General features: G+C 45.5%; 1 protein-coding gene across 1 annotated transcript; it reads right to left on the bottom strand.

The window, feature by feature from the left end:
• Nucleotides 1-1,109: 1,109 nt before the first annotated feature.
• LOC146073374 (extracellular calcium-sensing receptor-like) lies at nucleotides 1,110-21,091 on the bottom strand. The gene is made up of 6 exons (XM_083180553.1): nucleotides 21,021-21,091; nucleotides 10,247-10,538; nucleotides 9,555-9,941; nucleotides 5,591-5,800; nucleotides 3,659-3,782; nucleotides 1,110-2,014 (listed from the first exon to the last, which is right to left on the bottom strand). The coding sequence occupies exons 1-6, from the start codon at nucleotides 21,089-21,091 to the stop codon at nucleotides 1,110-1,112; spliced, it is 1,989 nt and encodes a 662-aa protein (XP_083036679.1).
• Nucleotides 21,092-24,693: the final 3,602 nt, after the last annotated feature.

Raw genomic sequence — 24,693 nt, 5'->3', positions numbered from 1 at the left:
TGGCTCTAACTGTGTGGAGTTTGTATATTCTCCCCGTACTTGCGTGGGTTTACTCCGGGCACTCCGGTTTCCTCCCACAATCCAAAAATATACTGGTAGGTTAATTGGCTTCCAACAAAAATTAACCCTATAATGTCTGTGTGTGCATGTGGTAGGGAATATAGATTGTAAGCTCCACTGGGGCAGGGACTGATGTGAATGTTCAACTATACTCTGTAAAGCGCTGCGGAATCTGTATGCGCTATATAAGAAACTGTTAATAAATAAATATACTCATTGGCAGATTGCTCTGCCTCCTGAACTCTGATCCCATAGTCCCCAATACCATTTGGTAGGTGGGATTCTCTAGTTTTTAATTCCATTAAAATCTAAGAAATCTATTTCCGGGAACTGGAGATATCTGCAGTCAAGTAAGCTGTCCCCCCACAAGAAAATTATGAATAATAAGCCCACTCCACTATACACCCCTCCTCTGCGTATTAAACTTCCTCTACCACCCTGGAAGTTATGTATCAGGGCCCCTTCATTTAGCCCAATGCCCCCTTCTCCCACCATCTGTGCAGTAAAGGGGTAATTAGTGGAAATTACTGATCCAGGCCCTACGTGCTGAGCGGTTGATATAATACCCCCTACCACCCGCGGGGCATCAATGCTTCCCCCACTCCTACCGCTGGAGGATCAGTAGGGGCCCCAATACATTGCTATGCCCAGGGGTCTACGCTGTTGTGTGTGTGCATGTATGTATATATTGTTTAAATTATTATTATTATTTTTATTTATATACATTTGGGCTATCTACAGTATAATACTTTAACTGACCCGGCATATACTGGGTCACCAAAGTGTCCATCTCCGTGCTTTGCTCCCCCCCTTTGGAAACCCCCTTCTGAAAATCCTGCGTTTTCCCCTGGAACAAGCCTTATCGAATGTTAATACTACAGTATATTAGACACAAAGCCATACAATGGAGAAATATAAGCAAAAGTATCTGAAAATAAAATAAGTTTATTGGATCATTTGTAACTTAAAACTTTTATTTGTTTTGTACTATGTATCAGTAGTTTAAAAAATCTACATTCCATGTTTTATGTTTTTGAGAGCTTATAGTACTAGTTTCTTACTCTACCCATAACATTTTCTTTGGAGTTCATGTCAGGCCTGAACACTATGATGAAGCATTTCGGCAGGAACATACAGATCACCAGAGCCCAACTAGAAGCTAAGATGGCAAATATCTCCATGGCAACAGTGTATTTCCCCTGAGCACTGAGATAGGCCGGGATAAAGGAGACCCAGACACTGAGGAAGGCCAGCATGCTGAAAGTAATAAGCTGGGCCTCATTGAAGCTGTCAGGAAGTCTCCGAGCCAGGAAGGCAACAATAAAGCTAATGGTGGCCAGAAGGAACAGATAACCCAACATGGTCCAGAAGGCAATGTTGGAGCCCTCATTACACTCTACAATGATGATTTCAGGTTTGGTTTCATTGTTATAATGTGGGAATGGAGAAGCTATGGACAACCAAGTGATGACCAAGAGTAATTGTAGAAGGAAACAAGTGGAAATTATCATGTAGGACACCCGAAGATTGGTCCATCTCCTCAGGTTGCTGCCCGGTCTGGTCGCCATGAAAGCCAACATTACCAAACCAGTTTTAGCTAAAATGCAAGATATACAAAGGGTAAAAACCAGTCCAAATGTAGCTTCGCGGAACAGACACTTCTCACGATTGGGGTAGCCAATGAAAGCCAAAGGGCAGAGGAAACAGAAGGACAATGACATCAGAAGGAAGCAACTTAGAGAGAAGTTGTTGGCTTTTACTATAGGTGTGGATTTATATTGGATAAAAAGCCTTAAAATTAAAATAGGGATGAAGAAGGAGAAGATGGATGTGGTGGTTAAAGTTGCTCCGAGTGGTTCATCATAGGAGAGAAACTCTATGTGCTTCTCAAGGCAACTGGTCTTCTGTGGATTTGGCCACTCATTCCATGGACACTTGACACATTCAACAGAGTCTAAAATATAATAATAATAATAAATATAGTAATAATAATATTATTGCAATTTCTTAAATTTCTGCAGGATAATTTTACAAATGTCAAAATAGTGTTAATGTTCAAACTTACTTACAAAATCATTAAAATGTTTCATGCAAAGCTGATACTGATGTTTGATCATACATTGTTTTTACACCAAACAGAGCATGATGCACGGTGCGTTTCATGCCCCTTTCCCACTGCAGCTAAAAACGGTAAATTGACGATTTTCAGCGCAATTTACCGTTTTAAGGCTGCAGTGGGAAAGTGCCAGAGTTGAAATACCGTTTAAAGCTAAATGGTATTTCAACCCGTTTTTAAAGCAGAGTCCTACACGTTAAAATAGCGTTTAAGAGGCAGTGGGAATGCCTCTTAAACGTTATTTAGCCTCCAGGCAGTCCCTGTGCCTGATGAGACCTAGTAGTTCTCACTTTGTGCATGTGTAATGAGTGCACGTGCATAATAAAGAGCCGCTCATTACATATGCGCATATGTAATGAGCGGCTCATTAGTATGCACGTGCACTCATTACATATGCGCAAAGTGAGAACTACTAGTTCTCATCAGGCACTGGGACTGCCTGTACCCCGCATGGACCCTGCATGGACCCCCGCTGCCTCCCCACTGCCCTGCATTCCCGTGCAGGTAAGTACAAGGGAAGGGGAGGTGGGGGCACAGGGCAGGTACGGGGGTTAGGCACTCTTTACACTTGGGGGGGGGGAGGGATTAGGCACTCTTTACACTGGGGGGGGGGGTGGATTAGGCACTCTTTACACTGGGGGGGGGGGGTTAGGCACTCTACATTTTACACGGTTCACTGCAATGGGAATGGTACTTAAATGGTATTTAAAACGGTAATCTGCTGCAGTGGGAATGCTAATACCGTTTTAAATACCATTTAAGATTACCAGTACTTTAAACTGGTCTGCAGTGGGAAAGCAGCATCAGATGAGTATATGATATATATCATATTTTTTTTATATTTTACATCCCAATTACATCATGGAAAAGGTCAGTCACAGTGGACCAGAGATGCAGGGGTGTGATTTCGAAAGCAAAGCATTTTCTGTAATACACGTTCAAAGTCGCAGATGAAGCACAGTGGAACTTGGCATGAAGAAAGTTGCGGCCACTCGCATCAGATGACACAGATGTACAAATAAAGCAAGCCCTAGTGGTCAGTGTATGCATGCAATTCCAAGAATGTTGGGTAACTATTTCTCCATGTGAAACAAATGATCGGCAAATACAGTGGTGTACCAATGCCAAGTGCCGGTGCCTGTTTTATGCAAATCTGCTGAACAGGCACTAAACGCAGTGCTTGTGAGCATTAAACCCCTGTCATCAAGCATGAACCTCTACTTACAAGCATGTAACCGCTGGCAACGAGCATGAAACCTGTACTAACGAGCATGTTACCCCCTGGCAACAAGAATGAAGCCCCTGGCAATGAGCAATAAACCTCTGGCAACAAAAATGTAGGTACATCACTGCTGTGAGAGATCCTCAAAACATCTGCTAAAAATGTCAGCAAGGCGGCTGTTTTTTTTTTTTTTTAGCAATTTTTAAGCTTTAAAAATTGTAACGTTTTGCTTTCGAATATTAATTGAATCTTCTTCTTACCCGTATGATTGGACATCTCCCCCTGTGGACAGGGGACACACTGGAAGCAGCAGGCAGGTTGTCCACTCCTAGGAGCCTTCCTGTGTCCTGGAGGACAGCTCTCAGCGCAAACTGACACTGGAACCTGAGACAATGGCAGAGAAACTCATTACTTGTAACCTCTATTGCAGGATATTTAGCTTAGGAAATGTAGTTTTAATAAACTGCTCTGTTGCATTGCAAATATAAACTAAATTTAATCTTTCTTTATACCATATTTGTCAGGGACCAGTGACCACCTGCCCCACACTTACTTACATGTTCCAGCACTCCTGTGAATCTCTGATGGTTGTAATTTGCCCCTGTGTTCAGGTAGGGCAGGGTTGCCTACCCTCCTAGACTGGCCGAGAGGGTCCCGAAAATGGCACCACCCCCTGGTCGCAGCTTCCCCCCCCCCATACGCACCGTTTAAATAACCTTATCTACTTATCTCCGGGGGCTAAAGTACCATAATCGCGTCATTTTGGCCCTGCCCCCTCCATGGAGATGGGTAAATCGGGTAATTTTCCAGCATGGGGGTGGGGCTTAATGACGTCACGTTCAAACCCCCCCCCCCCCCAACTCCTTCTAAAAGTCTTCTCTCCGGGCTTCTCCCGGAGAGGAAATTAGAAAAGTCGGTGACCCCGGGGTAAGGTCAGTTCCCCATGTCCTCTCTACTGTTATTCCTACTGCCTCCATCTGCTTGGTGGTGCCATTTAGGTTTTGATAAGCTGACCACCAAACCATCATTAACAAAGCAGACCCAGCCAGGACTCTTGAGCACTTCTGGTCCCAGTCTATTAACAAAGTCCAACTCCAGCCAAGACTTTTTGTCACTAGTGGTCCCAGCCAGTAAAACCCATCCATCCCGGCCCAGCCTAGTAACCAGCTTATCTAAGTGGAATTGGTCTGACTCCTGCTCCATCTAGGGCAGGGGTGGCCAAACCTGTCCTCAAGATCTACCAACGGTGCATGTTTTCCAGGCAACCTGTGGATCTATAGTAGGAATGAATGCAGCAGGTTTTAAAATGTGACAGTTAGTAATGACTACAGCTGTGCACCAGCTAGGTGATCTGGAAAACATGGACCATTGGTAGATCTCGAGGACAGGTTTGGCCACCCTTGATCTATGGGCTTCCAGATAACCAAGTTAACATTTATACATGTGGCAGAATACAGAGAAAGCTCCACAGATTAAGTAGTGTTGGATGAGATGGAGAAAAAGGGGAAAAAGTATGAAGAAGGGAGGGGAATTGAAATGGGACAGAAGATCTAGAAATAATTATAAAAATGTGTGTGAGACTGCATATGTTTGAGTCAAATAATGAGAAAATAAAGATACTTATGTATAGCCTGCAGGATGGTATACTGCCACTGTATAGTTTAGGGTGGAGTTTTAGATCATTCTTTGGGAACACCTTTATACATAAGATGCCTAATAACTGAATTTATGCTCAGCCTTGGGTAGAGTAAGAGTGTTTGCTATTGGCAATGATACACAATGGCTTTGATACTGTCTGATCTCCTTTACTACTGTCACGGACCGATTGTTCTTTACCGCCTACTGTGTTGGCTATATATCCATAGGCCCATTCCGCAGCTGGTTCAGGTGTGCTGGCTTCCAATCTTCCAATCCGGTGATGCCAGCTGCCCACCCCTGGTGCCCACGTCACTGGGTGATTTCCATGAAGACAGCCAGTGTATTCATGGGAACACCTATGAAATGCTGAGCGTTCCCATGGGCAGGTCCCCTGGCCCAACAACCACCACCCCCCCAAAAAAAACGAGTGAACCTACGGACTTGTATGTAAAACATATTGTACTATTGTAATATAACATATTAGACAGGTGTATTTACTAGTACGGAACCATACAGTATATTAATTCCAGAATAATACAATCTCTTGATTCTACCTGTTTGTCTTCCGTAGCCCACAGCAACAGACTTGAGTTGATGGTCGCTGTGATGTCATAATTACCGACCTTGACTTGCCGTATGACATCACTCGGACCCAGCTGCCAGTTTACTATGTCATAGACGGCGGGTGGGTCTCCATTTTCATCAAAGTAGAGTTGTCTACCGCTACTTAGTTTTACCCTCACCGCCTTCATATAGCGCAGGAGCTGGGAGAGATACAGAAAAATAACACAAAAGCTTTATTTACTAGATCTGCTTGAGATACATGAATACACAATTTTTATTGGGGATGTGTTTCAGTCTTAAAAATTGCATACATGCTCAATTCACTTCCTAAGAGTTTGTTCTCCCATCTTTCCTATTAATATTATATAAGGTACAAGAGTCATGAGCCAACAAACTGCATCTCACTTGTGGCTGAATGGTCATCATAACAGGGCTCAGTGGCAGCTCCAGAGGGATCTGTGCAGCACACTTCAAATTCAAAAGGAGAAGCAAATGCCATTCCAAATTGACTCACGGGCAGTTGGTGCGTCTCCCCTATATGAATTTTGAACTGCATCACTCTCCAAGGCTTAATACCCCAAAGACTATAGAGATGTGCAGAATCCTTTATGTTATACACACGACACTACTAAATCTCTTATCCCTGCACTCATTATATCCCACATTGATTATTGCAATAGTCTCCTAACTGGTCTTCCCAAGAACAGACTCTCACCACTGCAATCCATCCTAAATGCTGATGCTAGGCTGATCTTACTAACAAGACGCTCATCGTCTGCTGATCCGCTCTGCCAGTCCCTCCATTGGTTGCCTGTATTTTACTGTATTCAATATAAAACCCTTCTGATAGAATACAAAGCCATTAACCATTCTGTACCAGCATATATCTCTTTACTTATCACAAAATATCTCCCATCTCGACCACTCCGTTCTGCACAAGATCTGCGTCTCTCTTCTGCACGGATCACTAGCTCCCATTCACTATTACAGGACTGTCATTGGGCTGCTCCCATCCTATGGAATGCCCTTCCACACACAATAAGACTCTCCGCTAGCCGCCAAACTTTCAAGCGTTCCCTGAAAACTCACCTCTTCAGGCAAGCCTATCATGTTTAAGTTCTACACGCATAACCCTCTGAGGCACTTATGTATTATATAGCTTCCCTTCTGGACTTGTAACTTGGTGGGACTGCTATGCTATTACTGATGCCTGTCCTTGTGTTTCCCTCCTATGTCCCTATAGATTGTAAGCTTGCAGCAGGGCTCTCCTACCTCCAAGTCTGTCTGTTACCCAGTTTGTTTTATCACTGTCTACTATTGTAAAGCGCAACAGAATCTGCTGCGCTATATAAGACACTGTAAATAAATAATTATGGGCAGGATCAATTACGACCAATTTGCATTAAACACTGCGAAAGCCAGAACATTTTATTCTTCACACTTTTTAATGATAAATAGTGCAAAATGCATAAAAAAGAACATTTACACCATAAGTTAGATAGCATTCTGTAAATGAATGATGTGTCTAGAAAACTCTAGGCCGGCCGGATCGGGGGTGAAAGGTAAGCGCAATATATTATGAATGGCAATTTCTACAAAGGTAGGTGGAAATTTTAATATTAACCAACTTTAATATTAACCAAAAACTCTACCACTGGCCTTGGCTCTGCCTATTAAGGGGAGGGGAGTGGGGGGGGGGGGGGGCGGGATGGTGGGGAGTGGAGTGGGGGGAGGGAGGGGGGGTACTTAGGTGGCAGAGGTAAATGAGTTCCACCACCACAACAAGACCACTTTAAGCCCTGGCTAATGGAAACATGTGAAATCGCAGTCACGCCTATAGTCACGGGGTTCCACAGAATTTACTAAAAAAGGGGAATTTAATACAAATGACCCAGGCAATGGTGGGCACATCTGATGGTTCTGTATGTATATATCACTTATAATGTCCTTCAGGTTGTCTCGTGGGACTAGAAGGACTTTTGTGGATCCTGTGCAAAATCCATGATCAATGTCACCATTTGTCAATATACCATGGCCTCACCTTCCTGTATTTTAGACGTGAGCTAAGAGGTCAATGAATTGCAACAAGAATATATAACTGCTGTAGGTACCAGGCTGTGAGCACATGAATCTAGTGACCGCCGGTGCACAAACCACTCAAATCCCCCACATAGAGGTGAGAAGCAGCATTTATCTTTTATTATATATTATTTGGGGCTCAAAATTTATGTCAACAAGGCAGCTAGAGATTAAAGTCCAGTGGTGTAAAAATACCACCACAGCTCAATTGCAGGCGGAGGCAGCCAGAGCCAAAGATGCACCATCTGCACATTCCATGCGATTTGGCTATACACATAGAATCTGCTAAAACATCCCTCAAGAAGTAACAGATCCAAGAGGTCCTCTAGCGTTTTTCATAGGAACACAGCGTCTACAGCGCTATCCGGAAGTGCCATTTTCTGGGAGCCCTGGTTCATTGTGACCATGCTATGACCTATGACCTGTGGCTGGCAATCTCTGTAAATTTCTGGGCATGCTATTTAATGGTAGATATGTACCAGTGGTGCACCATCTGGCAGCACCACCCAGACGGCCACTCCCTTTCCTCCATTGCCCCCCCTTCCCATTGCTCCCCCCACGTCACTCACCCCTCACCATCCCCTCACCCCACTGTTTAACGCACCTCTGCTCCCCCCCACCGCAGATATCCGGGAGTCCAAGCATCTGAGGGTCCCGTATACCCGAGCTCCCAAGAACCCAAAGGGCTTCCATTAGTAGAAGAAGCTCAGGGGAGCAGAATTAGCCGGCAGCCCCTGAAATGGTGAGTTTTTCTGGGCAGAAAAAAACCTGTCCTAGGAGTTTTACCTGCCTCAGAAAAACCCACCCCTTAATGTTAATGTTAATATAGGGAAGGAGGCACCAGAAACTTTTTTGGCAGGTGCCGCAAAATTTCTAGAAAATGTTACAGTCCATCTGCTATTATGTGCTAATGAAATAATGGTTTATTTAACATTAAACCCAGCATTATATTTCACCACTTTCTAAAGGACTATGGTAAATAGTGTTAAGTTGTCATATGATCAACTTTTTTTACAATACCCATCACTATTCTGTAGGATTTTGCCAGATAAATTATCATACTGTATATATCAGATCAGGGGTCCTCAAACTACTTTGCTCTGGAACCCCATTAGACAATAAGAATTATTACAGGACCCCAGCAAGTTACTGCAGAAGGTCATCACATCACATGTGTAGCCAGCATACATGGCAGCATTGTGGAGGAACAAAATGATGGGAGGAGTCTACAGTTACGGACAATTCAACAGATGTTTCAGACTCCTTGAATCAATGACTGAGTTTAGAGAAGTCATCAGCCTGATCATCAGCAACTTGGAGTCGCGACCCCATGCTGAGAAGGTCGGGACCCACTTTGGGGTCAGGGCCCACAGTTTGAGAACCGCTGTATTAGATTTTAGAGAGATTTATTTGATAAAACAATATTCCTTTTACCCCACATACCCCACATACCTGCCATGGAGTAAAATTCCATATATTAGGACAGCCATCATGAGATAGTTGACATTGTCCTTCTCTAAGATCTTTCAAGGCATTAGCCACAGCATAAACGGCAGTGTAGATATTATAGGAAACCCTTAAATTGGAGACATCGGTGTAGCTGTTCTGGATGCTGCCTAGACTCTCTTCTCCTGTACACACTTGGTCTTGGATGGACAAACTCTTCTCATTTGAAAACTTGCAGCTGAACACTTCCTCCCACAATGCCCTCACCAGATTCCCTCCTAGAGTCATGTTAGGATGGACCTTATTAAGAAATTCTCTAAAGCCTGGAATCAACCCACTGTAAAAAGCTAAACCGACTGTGCCAAGCAGAAGATGAGAAAAACGGCCCATATATTGTAGAGTCGTTGTAGACCATCCTTCACTAGCCACAAATGAGATGCCCTTAATGTTCTGTTTCATAATTTCATCCAGTATAGGGATCAAATCGAGTCCAGTGGAGAAGACAACCACAGTTCTGGCTGTTGACTCCTTGATGACTCTAACTATGTGTGGAGCATTGCGATCTTGCTTGCTGGTTAAAATATTCTCCATGAAGGCCACACATGCTCCAGCCTTGATGATCTCTTGCCTGACTACCTGAATTCCCTGCTGGCCATAGTCATTGTCTGCAGCCAGTAGGCCGATCCAGGTCCAACGAAAGTGCAACACAAGCTTTGCAAGTCCTAGGGACTGGACTGCATCGCTAGGGACAGTCCTGAAGAAGGAGGGAAATTTTTTCTTGTCACTCAGAAAGGAACTGGTGGAATAATGGCTGACCTGTTGAAAAAAAAAGTGCAATGATACAGTAATGGGGAACAAGATTTGGAGGTCACTGTTTTTTTTTTTATATTCTCTTTGTACTTTCACCGGTTCAGGGAATATGGTAGGATGGGCACACCAGTCAACTGTCTAAGAAGGTTGTTGTTCTAAGGGCCTGATTCAGACCAGCTCACTAGGCAGCGTATATTTGCTGCACAGCAAGCGGGTAAGCGCTGCCCACCACCCAGAACAGTCTACCTTGGCCGTTTCCATTATTTTCCCAACTTATACAGTTTAGGTCAGGAAAATCCACCTTTATCTACCTGAGGGTATCTGTAGAGTCCGAGTATATTGGCAGTAGATATAGAGTGCGTGGAAGAGGCGGAGCCAATAAAGGCACTAAGTGGAACATTCTGAAGACACCGGTAGTTGGGGATGGCCATGCCGCGTCCGGATAACACTTGCAACGTCGCCGCTGTGTTCACGGGTATCACCCCACAAGAATCATACCACTGCACCCCCAGGGTCACATTAGGTAGTAACCTCCCCTCTTTGTTGATCTCATCTACGGCAAATAACAAGGCTTGAAGCTGCTGGAAATAGGCAATGGGGAACCTGGGGAAGAGATAACGTAGTTTAGTCAGTAATAACATATATACGGTACGGTGGGCAGAATCTGATTGGGGGAGACGTAGGTACAGTAGGCAGAATCTGATTGGGGGAGACGGTCCTCTGGGGGTCTGTGTGGACAATGAAATACATAGAATAATATTTTTTTAATTGATTAGATTAAATACCACGTGTAAAGTAGAGGTATGCATCCAATAATATACTGTATAATAATACTTCCGCAGTCAATAAAGGGCGAGTAGAATTTGCTCACTAATGTTTTTGAAATATTTTAGTCACTATGTGGCATCTCTGTCACTGGTTGTTCCTATTGATCTTGCTATCAATATTATAAAATGTTTCAGTGTATAGATCATTATGGCTAAACATCATGCGGGGATGTACCACTATTAACCAATCAGAATGGCTTGGTCAAACTATGACCAATCAGTGTGCAGTAGCTCTGTGTGGTACTAGACCAGGGCTGGGCAACACCGGCCCTCCAGATGTTAATGAACTACACATCCCAGGATGCTTTGCATTAGGTTTGCTATGTGGCCATGCTGAAACTGATGCAATGCATGCTGGGATGTGTAATTCATCAACATCTGGAGGGCCGCTATTGCCCAGCCCTGTACTAGACTATTGAGATTGGTGCCTTTGACACTAATACCACAGATTCCAGTGACCAAGGGGTCTAAGCCTTAGATGGAGATACAGCAGAGAGAGAGAGAGATACAGTACCAACCAACCAGCCCCCAACTGCCACTTTTTAAACACTGGGGCAGCGGTATTAAGCCTTAAAAAGAGATAAATGTGAGTGTGATAAAGGGTCAGACGTATCAAGCTTCAAAAAGAGCGATAAATAACTAGCCAATCAGCCCCCAGTTGTCCTATTTTCAAACATAACCTGTAATGTGACAGTTAGGAGCTGATTGGCTGGCTGTTTATCACTCTCCATTATATCACTTTTTGAAGCTGTATACGTCTGGCCAAAGAGTGATAAACATTCAGCCAATCATCTCTTTTAACTGCCATTTTTCAAACACAAACATGACCAGATGCACTAAGCTGCAAAAGTGATAAAATGGAGAGTGATAAACAGCCAGCCAATCAGCTCCTGCCTGACATGTCACAGACTGTGATTGAAAAATGTCAGGCAGGAACTGATTGGTTGTTTTTTTTATCACTCTCCACTTTATCACTTTTGAAGCTTAGCACATCTGGCCCACAGCCTGTGATGTGACAGTTAGGAGCTGATAGACTAGACATTTATTACTCTTTATCACCCTCATGTTTATCTCTTGTTAAGGCTTAATACATCCACCCCACAGACTGTAACACAGCAGTTAGGAGCTAATTGGCTGCTACTGCATCTCTCCTTTTTGTAGAAGAAGGGAATGTATGAAGTTGGAGGTGATAAGGGGTCAGGGCTGGCCCCAGAAGAGGGGCCGTCCCACACTAAATAACCAGACACAGTATATAGTAGGGTCTGGAGATGAGTGCAGAGAAGGGGGGGGGGGGGGGGGACAAAGGGCCCTGGAGGTAGGCGGAGAAGGATTTTGGGAGGGATGAGGTTGGGCAGTCGGAAGGGGGATTATTTCCTTCCAGACACTGCCCATTTCGTAGATGACGGCCACACTGCGTCCCGCGGGCCAATACTTTGCCCAGCACCTCTCAAATATTTGAGAGGGGTGAGCAGCCTCCTTGCCTAACAAGTCTATTACTGACACTACTGCAGCAGCACTTACATTGTGCAGGTGGTGGTTGGAGGTCTTTCCACAAAAGAAGGACGCTGGTAAACATCAGCGATGCGAACCGGTAACACAGCTCCCAGTATTACATCTCCGGGCTGTGAAATCCCCTCCAGCCCTGGAGACTCCAGATGACATTGGTGGTCTTCGTGATAAGAAAATGAGATAATTGGGGAGAGGAGGAGGAGCCAGACGATGCAGCATAAACCGGACGCCATTGTAAAGTACCTAGAAACATAAGAAACTCTTCTTCAATTACTAACAATATGGAAGAAATGATGCAGTCATGTGTTATACAAAGGTGGAATAATGGGGTCTACCATATGTACTAAGCCTTGGAGAGGAATACAGTGGAAGGGGATCTGCATCATTATTAATAAGTGATATTGCTGCCTAGTCTGTAACAGAGTCTGCACCTGTCTCTGAGGAAGTATCAGTAAATGTTTAGAATGTAAGCTCTGACGAGCAGGGCCCTCTCTCCTCGTGTGCTTTTCTTAGAATATATCTCTGCCACTGTTATAATTGCGCCAGTGTCCGCTGCTGCAATTGTCTTTTATTTACCATGTCTCTGACATCAGCGCTGGCCACTTCACACTGCCTCAGTCAGGGCTGCCAACAAGGGGGTGCTGTGGGTACAGCGGTCCCTGGCCTGACCACTCTAACATAGATGGAAGCGACCGGGCCGCCCATTCTGCTTTGCCACTGTCCTGTGTTCCCCCTTTATGCATACAGAAGCCATGCCGCCGCACAGGGAGACCCACCACTGCCGCAAAGGAAGACCCCCTATGACGCACAGGGAGACCCCCGCCGCCGTACAGAGAGACCCCCTCTGCCACACATGGAGACTGGACCCCCCCACCGCCGCACAGGGAGACACCTTCTGCCACACAGGGAGAACTGCCCCCCACCGCCGCACAGGGAGACCCACTACTTTGACAGCGCATTCAGGTGAGGGGGTGCCTGCGCTGCTATATAAAATAAATAATATAAATAAAAAATGTTGCTTTAAAGGTCTCACACACATACACACACACACACACACACACACACACACTCTGTACTGCAAACAAAGGCAAGATTTTGAGTATCAGATTCTACTTACAGTATTTATTTGGCACTTTCTAGAAGGTTAAATAGATAGAATCTGTTCGGTTGCCACCGGCAACCTCCTATCTATAATAGACCTCTCATCTTCATAAATTTACCCCTAAATATGTAACAGCATAAAATCCAAACAAACAAAAGTTGGACAAAGAAGATTTGACCATAGTGGTGAATATATCTAAAATGTAAACAATTGAAACATCTAAAATATAACAAAAAATGAAACATTTCGGCTTAATCTCGTAATGCTACATTCTGCAAAACCATTCCGCTAAAATAATGTGTTTTATTTATCTACATACAAAAGAGTGTACACTTGTGCGCTGTTCCTTTAGGTGGAAGGGGTCGTCCTCCCAATGATGTTGACCTTCACGAACACAGAAAGAAAGGAGCATATTCTTTCTGTAGCAGGAATATATTTGTCTTTTCCAAAGTTTCCTCTTCTTTCCAAGGACGGACCTTTCTCCCCAGCCCTATGTGCGTATAAAGGTTTCTTTGTGACCAGGAGTTTCCCTTATTTCCCCATAAAGTCGGCTCTCAACTTTTCTAGGCACCTTGGGCGAAATTTAATAGGGTGCGGTTTTTTTATTTTTGCGTTTTTTTTCGCAAAAATGGCCGTTTTCGGACATTTTCCGAAAATCGCATATTTTATATGTTGCGATTTTCGGAAAAATTCGCATTTTTTAAAGGTGCGATTTTTAGTTAGACTAATAATCGCATCCAGATGTTTTCCCATTAAAAAGTATAGAACTCGCATATTTAATGGGTTGCCATTTTTTAGTAAAGGTTACTAAAAATCGCCAAAAAAAAATAGACCAGGTTCTGACTGGCAATTTTGTCAGAAACATGCACAGATCATTGAGATCTGTGCATGGTTCTGTTGTAAAAAAATTAGTTAAAACAAACAAACAAAAAAAAACGGCGTGCGGTCCCCCCTCCTGAGCATAACCAGCCCCGGGCTCAAAAAGCCGGTGCTGGTATCATAAAATCAGAGGGACAAACAAATAGTGGTTCCCTTGATTTAATGAAACCAGCACCAGGCTCAAGGTCCAGCGCTGGTTCCCAAAATACGGGGGACAAAATGACTAGGGGTCCCCCGTATTTTAAGAACCAGCCCCAGACCCAACCAGCCAGCAGGGTAATGCCACAGCCGGGGGACACTTATTATATAAGGTCCCGCGGCCAAAGCATTATTCCCGTGGCTGGTCAGCATGGGCAGGGGTCCTGGGGAAGTGGGGACCCCCCCAATGAAGGGGTCCCCCCCTCCAGGACTTACCAGCCCATGCTGAAAGTCTGGGGCTGTCCCCGATGCCCCTGGGCGGTGGGCATCGGGCTGATGAAAAGTGTAAAAAAAAAGAATAAAAACTATTGTCTTATACTGTAGAACTATGAGTCCCAGCAAGCCTACCCCACATGCTGGGACTTGGAGAACCACAAGTCCCAGCATGCGGGGCATTAAAGAGCCCGCTGGCACTTGTAGTTCCACAGTACAAAAAATAGTTAAATAAAACACACACTGACAACCAGAAAAATAAAAGTTTAATACATCCACAGCCCACACATACTGATACTTACCTACCTTGAGCCCGTAGGTCGGTCCCTGGATCCTGGGTCCGGGGCTCCTAGGCTGAAGAGTCTGGTTCCGGGGCCTTGGTCCTGGTTCCGGGGCTGGTCTGGGGTCCTGGGCTCCAGGGATGATGTCTCCGGGGTCCAGGATCCGAAGTAATCCAAAAGGGGTACCTGAGGAAGGAAATCCTACTCACCTGGTCCCCGGCGACGACCCCGGCATCTTCTCCGGCAGATGCGCTGCTCCCGGCTGGTACCCGCTCACGGACTGGAGAGGCGCAGAGATGTTCATCTTCCGCGCCTCTCCTCAGAATGATTCCATTGGCCGCCTAGCGGCCAATCAGGAGCTGACTTTCTCGGCTCCTGATTGGCCGCCAGGCGGCCAATGGAAACATCCGAGGAGAGGCGCAGTTTCTTTTGGTGCACCAGAGGCCGCTGACCAATCAAATTGTGTTGAGCAATGAAATATCCAAAGATTTCCAAATGGCTGCCCATGTCACGCCACTTCTACATGATTTTCCAAGGCCACTTTCAGTTCCCAATCCATCCCTCTATGGGGTCTATTTACTATCGAAGATGGGACAACCACTAAAATTCTATCTAATATCTTCGAGAAGGTGCTAAATTACAAATAATTAGATTCTGATTGGTTGCAGGATCTCACACAAAAGTGTCTGCTATGCCATCAGAGTTTGGCCAAACAGGAGAAGTGTGCAAGTCGAGAGTTTGGTCAACCAGGAAAAGTGTGCGAATCGAGAGTTTGGCCACCCAGGAGAAGTGTCTGAGTTGAGAGTTTGGCCAACCAGTAGAAGTGTGCAAGTCGGGAGTTTGGCCAACCAGGAGAAGTGTACGAATCGAGAGTTTGGCCACCCAGGAGAAGTGTCTGAGTTGGGAGTTTGGCCAACCAGGAACACTGTGCGAGTCGGACCACCATTGCTGGCTTTTAAATGCTGCAGTTATACAATTCACACCCTTTGCTGCCAATTGAATTCCCTACTTTTATTATTATTATTATTATTATTATAATTTTATTTATAAGGCGCCACAAGTGTTTCGCAGCGCCGTACAAAGGAACAATACAGGGAGACAAAGCTTGGCATAACATTGAATAAATAACAAGAATACAGTACAAATAAAGAGCGCCACAGTTCAATACACATTACAGCTTGGATATAAGTAGTGAGGACTCAATCAACATACAACTAGAGGCTAGATGCCAATGATGGAGATGAGTATGCGGACAAAGATGTTCACTGAGTGTTGGAGTATAGGAGAGCTGTGAGTGACATGTGAAGAGAAGAGGGCTTTGACAACAGGAGGGAAGAGGGCCCTACTCGGAGGATCTACAATCTAGTAGGAAGGGGAGACAGACAGATTACAAGAGGTGCAAGCAAGTGGGTGGTGGTTAGATAGCAGGATGTAAACAGGCAAGGGGTCGGAGAACCAGCTGGTTTATGCAGTGGAAGGGTATGCTTTGATGAATAGGTCTTTATATGAATAGGTACTTTGTGAGGTTCTTAGCTCCTGCCTACCCACCTACCATGTCAAAGTGATCCCCGTCAGATGGTTCCTTAACATCCCTGATGCACATTATATCAAGGTGATTATTTTGGCATAATAAGTGGCGTAACATCATTCCAGGGTGCCATACTTACAGTGCTTGTCATTGGTTGTGTTGTGGTTGTCATTGGTTGTGTTGTGAAGAATTGCTGAAGTTTCCTTTTATAGAGAAATCGCCCAGCAATATACAGCTTTAATTACCTAGGTGTTTTCTTGAAGGCTTAATAGCCCACTTTGTAGATAATTAAATACTTTTTGCCACAGCGAGAATTGAAGACAGATTTCCTGAGGGTGTTTTACACATGAGACTTGCGATAATTATTTTCCTTGGAGAAAGATTACGGATATTCTTGATACAGATGTTTTGTGTCTTCCCTGCACAATTCAGGCTAAATATACTATAGTCTATAGCAGTGGTTCTCAAAGTCGGTCCCACACAGTTCACATTTTCCAGGTCACTCAACAGGTGCATTCATTACTGACTGACACATTTGAAAAGATCCACAGGTTGAGCTAATTATTTCACTTTTCACGAGTTTAAGACCAAGTGGTCTATAGAAATTGTACAGAATACAGATATAGGGATTTTTTTTTATTAAGGAGGCAATTATGTAACATGCAATAAGTGCCTTGTATTACCCCCACTATCCACGCCAGCCGGAAGCGTGGCGAGCGCACGGGCCGCATGCCCGAGACCTGTTCATACCCCCACTATCGTCGTCAGCCTTGAGTTGATGTTATAAAGTGTGGCGAGCGCAGCGAGCCACCGAGCCCCGCAAGGGGACGTGGATTACTTTACATGTATTCCGCATCCCCTCGCGGGGCTCGCTGCGCTCGCCACACTTTATAAAGTCAATTCGCTGACGTGGATAGTGGGGGTATCAACAGGTCAGGGGGACACGTAACGCGTCCCCTCGTGGGGCTCGCTGCGCTCAAAACGCTTCAGGCTCGGTGGCTCGCTGCGCTTTCCACACTGTATAAAATCAACTCCATGCCAACGTGGATAGGAGGGGATATTACGTGGATAGTAGGGGTATGAACAGGTCGGTGGGATGGGTAACATCCCCTCGCGGGGCTCACTGCTCTCGCCATGCTTCGGGCTGGCGTGGATAGTGGGGGTTTGAAAAGGAGGCATTTGCCAGTATGTAACATGAAGCACTGGCAAATGCCTCCTTTATTTTGCATGAGACGCACTTGCGCGTTGCCATACCCTGCCGCAATAATTACTGAGACACAGTAGCATCTAAGATGCTCCTGCATCTCAGACGCTCCTGTGCCTCAGACAGATGGAGCGCCTCTCCGTCGGTGCCCGCAGGATCCCCTCTCCGCCGAAGTCCGCCAGCGCAGGGGATCTGGCTGTTACTGGCACTGTGTGAGAGGCTCTCACTAGGCTTGCCAGGGATACCGGGGACAGAGCCAGGCTGCCGCGGAGTCACTATGCTAACTACGCTAGGCAGCCATTGGGCTATGCTGACAGCGTAGCTTAGAGTACGCTTAAAACATAGCGTAGCCGTGCACCGCTCTATTACACAAGTACCGTGCAAGGGGTACTCTTTACTTAGTTGGGCGCCAGCGATTGAAATCGCGGGCGTCGGGGGTAAAAATCGCGGTGATCGCGGTCATCGCGGGCATCGCGGGTAAATCGGGATGGCCGCGATGCCCGCGATGACCGCGATCACCGCGATTTTCCCATAGGGAACAATGTTAAAACGGCTGATTGACCGCGATTTTACTGTTAAATGGCTCAATGGACCCTATTTGGGGCCAAATAGGCCAAATTAACCCTTAAATGTCCCCCCAAATTTTTAACGCCACCCCACGATCCACGCCAACCCGAAGCGTGGCGAGCGCAGCGAGCCTGCGAGGGGCGGCGGTACGCGTCCTCCGACCTTTTCATGCCCTACTATCCACTAGGGCGTGGTGTGAGAATATAATAGTGTGGGGAGCGCAGCGAGCCACCGAGCCCGAAGCGTGGCGAGCGCAGCGAGCCCCGCGAGGGGACGCGGATACCTTCACAGGTAGACGCGTCCCCTCGCGGGCTTCACAGGTGTCCGCCTCGCCACGGACACCTGTGAAGCCCGCGAGGGGACGCGCATAACTGTGAAGGTATCCGCGTCCCCTCGCGGGGCTCGCTGCGCTCGCCACGCTTCGGGCTCGGTGGCTCGCTGCGCTCCCCACACTATTATATTCTCACACCACGCCCTAGTGGATAGTAGGGCATGAAAAGGTCGGAGGACGCGTACCGCCGCCCCTCGCGGGCTCGCTGCGCTCGCCACGCTTCGGGTTGGCGTGGATCGTGGGGTGGCGTTAAAAATTTGGGGGGACATTTAAGGGTTAATGGGCTCTGTGGCCCATTTAACATTGATTCCTATGGCCAAATCGGGTGGATTGAGCCATTTAACAGTAAAATCGGGTCCATCGTGCGTTTTAACATTGATTCCTATGGGAAATCGTGAGCATCGCGTCGCGGGCATCGCGGGTACATTTATAGCCGGCCGCGACCGACACGATTTCCATGTTTAACATTGGTTTCAATGGGAAATCGCGGGCATCGCGTCGGTCGCGTCGCGGCCAGACATAAATGTACCCGCGATGCCCGCGACGGGCGCCCATCTAGGTAAAGAGTACCGTGCAAGGTTCTCCAACCATTTGAAATTTCCACATGTGAATCAGTTCTGACACTTCCAGCTCGAGTCAGGTGATTTCCCAGATCAAGCTGTTGCAGAAGCAGCTGGAGAAAGTGAAGGAAGAGCTAAAGCGCAGCGATTCCAATAAGCATGTAGCTCTTGTGTATAAAACCCTTCACACACTTTGCCAGGATATGAGGGTGGTCAGTCTATTAAAGTCAGAGGAATACATTCTGGCCACCATGCTCGATCCCTAAGTTTAAAGCGTATGTTGTGTCTCTGTTTCCGACAGACAAAAGTCTACAAAGGAGCAAAGACCTGCTGATCTGGTCCGGATTGAAGACCTGCCAACAATTGCTGACATGTCTACTGTCACTGCATGCGATGCTGTCACCATTGAAGAAATGGTGGAGGGTACTTTGGTGACTGCATCAACGTAGACAGGTCAGACAGTCCTTACCTGTACTGGCGGGAAAAATAGGCAGTTTGGAAGCCCCTGTACAAACTGGCTATATTTTACCTGAGTTGTCCCCCCTCCACACTGGAGGGGGACAACTCAGGTAAAATATAGTCAGTTCTCCAAAAGAGTTTTTAGTGGAGCGGTCACAGAGCGGCATAGAAGGGTCCTTCAACAAAATGTGGAGAAGATGATGTTCATCAAAATGGATGATCAATTCAAAGTCTAGCGGGGATGAATTGATAATCTGTGAGGATGAGGAAGTACACACGGAAGGGGGCGAGGAATCAGAGAAGGAGGATGACATTTTGCCTCTGTAGAGCCAGTTTGTACAGGAAGAGAGATGAATTGCTTCTCTATTTTGTGGGGGCCCAAACAAACCAATCATTTCAGTCACAGTAGTTTGGTAGGCACTGTCACTGAAATGATTGATTTGTTAAAGTGTGCATGTCCTATTTACGCAACATATGGGTGAGTGGGAGGTCTCAAGGACAATTCCATGTTGCACCTCTTTCTTTTGCCATTATGAGCTCTTTGCAGCCTACAGTAGTTTTTCAAACTGCCATCCTGACTGCTGCTGAAGTGCCACTAGATGGACCACGTGTTTGTGCCGGGATGCAGACAAAATCCCGACGGTCAAAATCCCGACAGGGTCAAAATCCTGAATGGCTCAAAATACCGACAAGGACAAAATCCCGACAAGGTCAAAATACCGACATTTAAAATCCCGACATGGTCAAAATACCGACATATAGAATGTACAGGTGAAACAGTCAACATGACTTTGTGTCGACAGGTCGCAAGGTGGACATGGGTTTTTCCACTGTTTTTTGACCCGACGTGCCGACAGGTGGTATTTCATGCCCTACCATCCACTAGGGCGTGGTGGGACAATAAAACAGTGTGCCGAGTGCAGCGAGCGTTGCGAGGGGCTGCGGTTCACTTCCAACTGTGTCCGAGTCGAACATGTCGACATGCGGGTAAAAAAACTGTGAAAAAACCCATGTCAACCTCGCGACCCGTCGACACAAAGTCATGTTTGACAGAGTGAAAGAACTTGGAAGGAGTGCAGGATAAGTGGGAAAAATTAAAAAGTGCAATTCTAAAAGCAACAGAACTTTGTGTCAAAAGAGTTAGGAAAAACACAAGAAAAAGGAAGCCATTGTGGTTTGCAAAAGAAGTAGCAAATATTGTGAAAGCAAAAAAGTTGGCCTTTAAGAAATTTAAGCAGACGCAGAAGAATGAGGACAAAGAGGTGTATCTTGTTAGACAGAAGGAGGCTAAGAAGGTAATCAGATGTGCAAAAGCACAGGCTGAAGAGAAAATGGCCCAGTCAGTGGCAGGGGCGGGCTGGGCCGGGGGGCAGGGTGCCATGTGCCCCCCGGGCCGCTCAATCGTTTTGTGTGCGGGCCGCCGCCACCTTGCTCTGACTCTGAGGCTGCTGCTGCTGCAGCCACGGCTGACCGTCTGGTTTCTGGTCTCCAGAAACATGGCCGCCGGCCTCCTGCACTGAGGACACGCGTAGTGCAGGAGGCTGCTAGAGTGGAGGAGGAGAGTGCACGGCCCGGGTCACAGACAGTGCAGCAGAGTATCAGAGATGGAGCAGGCTGCCAGAGCGAGGTACTAGACTCTGCCATTTATTGCAATGCACACTGAGGCAGCCCGCCCCGGAGTAGTGGCTGTATGAAGTCACCAAACGGGGAAGGTGGTGTCAGACTAGGGAGACTGCGGAGGGCAGGTAGGGGGTGTTTGTAATTGTGTATGGAGCTGTTTTGTATTGTTGGGAGGGGGATGGTGGTGTTATATATATGTATGGATTTGAATGAGGTGTGTCGATGTATATATGATTGGATTGATATAAGAGAGGCAGTGTATGTATGTATGTATGTATGTATGTATGTATGTATGAGTATGAGAGCAGCAGTGTATGTATGTATGTATGTATAAGAGCAGCAGTGTGTGTGTGTGCGTGTGTGTGTGTGTGTATTTGTATGAGAGCAGCAGTGTATGTATGTACAGTATGTATGAGAGTGCCAGAGTATGTATGTATGTATGTATGAGAGTGCCAGAGTATGTATGTATGAGAGTGCCAGAGTATGTATGTATGTATGTATGAGAGTGCCAGAGTATGTATGCATGTATGTATGAATGAGAGTGCCAGAGTAAGAATGTATGAGAGTGCCGGAGTATGCATGTATATATGAGAGGGCCGGAGTATGTACATATGTATGTGAGTGCCGGAGTATGTATGTATGAGAGGGCCGGAGTATGTATGTGAGTGCCAGAGTATGTATGTACAGGTATGTATGAGAGTTCCGGAGTATGTATGAGAGTGCCGGAGTATGTATGTATGTATGTATATATGAGAGTGCCGGAGTATGTATGTATGAATGAGAGTGCCAGCGTATGTATGTATGTATGTATGTATGTATGAGAGTGCCAGAGTATGTATGCATGTATGTATGAATGAGAGTGCCAGAGTAAGTATGTATGAGAGTGCCGGAGTATGCATGTATATATGAGAGGGCCGGAGTATGTACATATGTATGTGAGTGCCGGAGTATGTATGTATGAGAGTGCCAGAGTATGTATATATGAGAGGGCCGGAGTATGTATGTGAGTGCCAGAGTATGTATGTATGAGAGTTCCGGAGTATGTATGAGAGTGCCGGAGTATGTATGTATGTATATATGAGAGTGCCGGAGTATGTATGTATGTATGAATGAGAGTGCCAGCGTATGTATGTATGTATGAATGAGAGGGCCAGTGTATGTATGTATGTATGTATGTATGAATGAGAGGGTCACAGTATGTATGCATGTATGTATGAATGAGAGTGCCAGAGTATGTATTATGAGAGTGCCGGAGTATGCATGTATGTATGTATGTGAGTGCCGGAGTATGTATGTATGTATGAGAGTGCCGGAGTATGTATGTATGAGAGTGCCGGAGTATGTACGTATGTATGTATGAGAGTGCCGGAGTATGTACGTATGTATATATGAGAGTGCCGGAGTATGTACGTATGTATGTATGAGAGTGCCGGAGTATGTACGTATGTATATATGAGAGTGCCGGAGTATGTACGTATGTATGTATGTATGAGAGTGCCGGAGTATGTACGTATGTATATATGAGAGTGCCGGAGTATGTACGTATGTATATATGAGAGTGCCCGGAGTATGTATGTATGTATGTATGTATGAGAGTGCCAGAGTATGTATGTATGTATGAGAGTGCCAGAGTATGTATGTATGTATGAGAGTGCCAGAGTATGTATGTATGTATGTATGAGAGTGCCGGAGTATGTACGTATGTATATATGAGAGTGCCGGAGTATGTACGTATGTATGTATGTATGTATGAGAGTGCCGGAGTATGTACGTATGTATATATGAGAGTGCCGGAGTATGTACGTATGTATATATGAGAGTGCCCGGAGTATGTATGTATGTATGTATGAGAGTGCCAGAGTATGTATGTATGTATGAGAGTGCCAGAGTATGTATGTATGTATGTATGTGAGTGCCGGAGTATGTACGTATGTATGTATGAGAGTGCCGGAGTATGTACGTATGTATATATGAGAGTGCCGGAGTATGTACGTATGTATATATGAGAGTGCCCGGAGTATGTATGTATGTATGTATGTATGTATGTATGAGAGTGCCAGAGTATGTATGTATGAGAGTGCCAGAGTATGTATGTATGTATGTGAGTGCCGGAGTATGTATGTATGTATGTATGTGAGTGCCGGAGTATGTATGTATGTATGTGAGTGCCGGAGTATGTATGTATGTATGTATGAGAGTGCTAGAGTATGCATGTATGTATGTATGTATGAGAGTGCCAGAGTATGCATGTATGTATTAGAGTTCCAGAGTATGTATGTATGAAAGTGATGGTGTATGTATGAGAGTGCCGGTATATGTATGTATGATAGTGGTGCTGTATGTATGATAGTGGTGCTGTATGTATGTATGTGAGAGGCGGTGCATGTATATATGTAGATGCGAGGCGGAGGATGGACTGCCACTCATGGGCCTGTCCTTTGTGCATGCCCCCCAGGCTAAACTTTGCCAGCCAGCCCCTGGTCAGTGGGTAAAGGGGGGAAAACTTTTTTTAGGTATATAAGTGAAAGGAGAAAAGCAAAAAGTGGAATACTTAGACTGAAGACAGAGAGTGGAAGTTTTCTTGAGGGGGACAATGTAATAGCAGATAATATTAATAATTATTTCTGCTCAGTATTCACTGCTGAAAGAGAGGGGAAGGGGCCACAGTTAAGTTGCAAGTATAGTCAGAAAACTGAGGTAGAGACAAGTACATTTACAGAGGAGAAAGTCCTCACAGAACTCTCAAAACTGAAAGTGGATAAATCAATGGGGCCAGATGGGATACATCCAAGGATACTAAAAGAGCTTAAAGGGGAGCTGGTAAAACCAATAACAGAATTATTCAACCAGTCACTAGCTACTGGAGTAATCCCAGAGGACTGGAAAACAGAGAATGTAGTCCCACTGCACAAAAGTGGAAGCAAGGAAGAGGTAAGCAACTATCGACCAGTGAGCCTTACATCAGTAGTAGGGAAAATGATGGAAACACTCTTAAAACAAAGAGTTGTAGAATATCTCAAAACCAGCAATTTACAGGATCCAAAACAGCATGGGTTTACTGGGGGAAGATCATGTCAAACAAATCTTATTGACTTTTTTGACTGGGTGACTAAAGTAATAGATCAAGGTGGGGCTGTAGATGTAGCTTATCTAGACTTTAGTAAAGCTTTTGACACTCTCCCACATCGCAGACTGTTAAATAAACTTGAAAGCTTGGGATTGGATTCTAAGATAGTTGAATGGATAAGAGTGTGGTTGCAGGACAGAAAACAGAGAGTTGTAGTAAACGGAGTACAGTCAAAGGAGGGAAAGGTTACAAGTGGAGTACCCCAGGGATCTGTACTTGGACCGTTGCTTTTTAATATCTTTATTGGTGATTTGCAAATGGAATTGAGGGTAAAATGTGCCTTTTTGCAGATGACACAAAGGTATGCAACAGGGTAGACACACCAGGAGGGGTTAACCCCTTCCCGACAATTG

The sequence above is a fragment of the Crinia signifera genome, chromosome 4 (genome assembly GCF_055691185.1).
Source record: "Crinia signifera chromosome 4, ASM5569118v1, whole genome shotgun sequence".
Lineage (NCBI taxonomy): Eukaryota > Metazoa > Chordata > Amphibia > Anura > Myobatrachidae > Crinia > Crinia signifera.
This window is presented reverse-complemented; position numbering and strand designations above follow the sequence as displayed.

Bases quoted from the DNA above. Each gene is read 5' to 3' on its own strand.
- LOC146073374 (XM_083180553.1), bottom strand. From the start codon at position 21,091: ATGTTTCTGGAGACCAGAAACCAGACGGTCAGCCGTGGCTGCAGCAGC. The intron at 10,539-21,020 runs GTGGCGGCGGCC...TCTCTTCCCCAG, and splicing joins AGCCTCAGAGTCAGAGCAAG to GTTCCCCATTGCCTATTTCC. The intron at 5,801-9,554 runs GTGGCTAGTGAA...TATCTCTCCCAG, and splicing joins ACATTAAGGGCATCTCATTT to CTCCTGCGCTATATGAAGGC.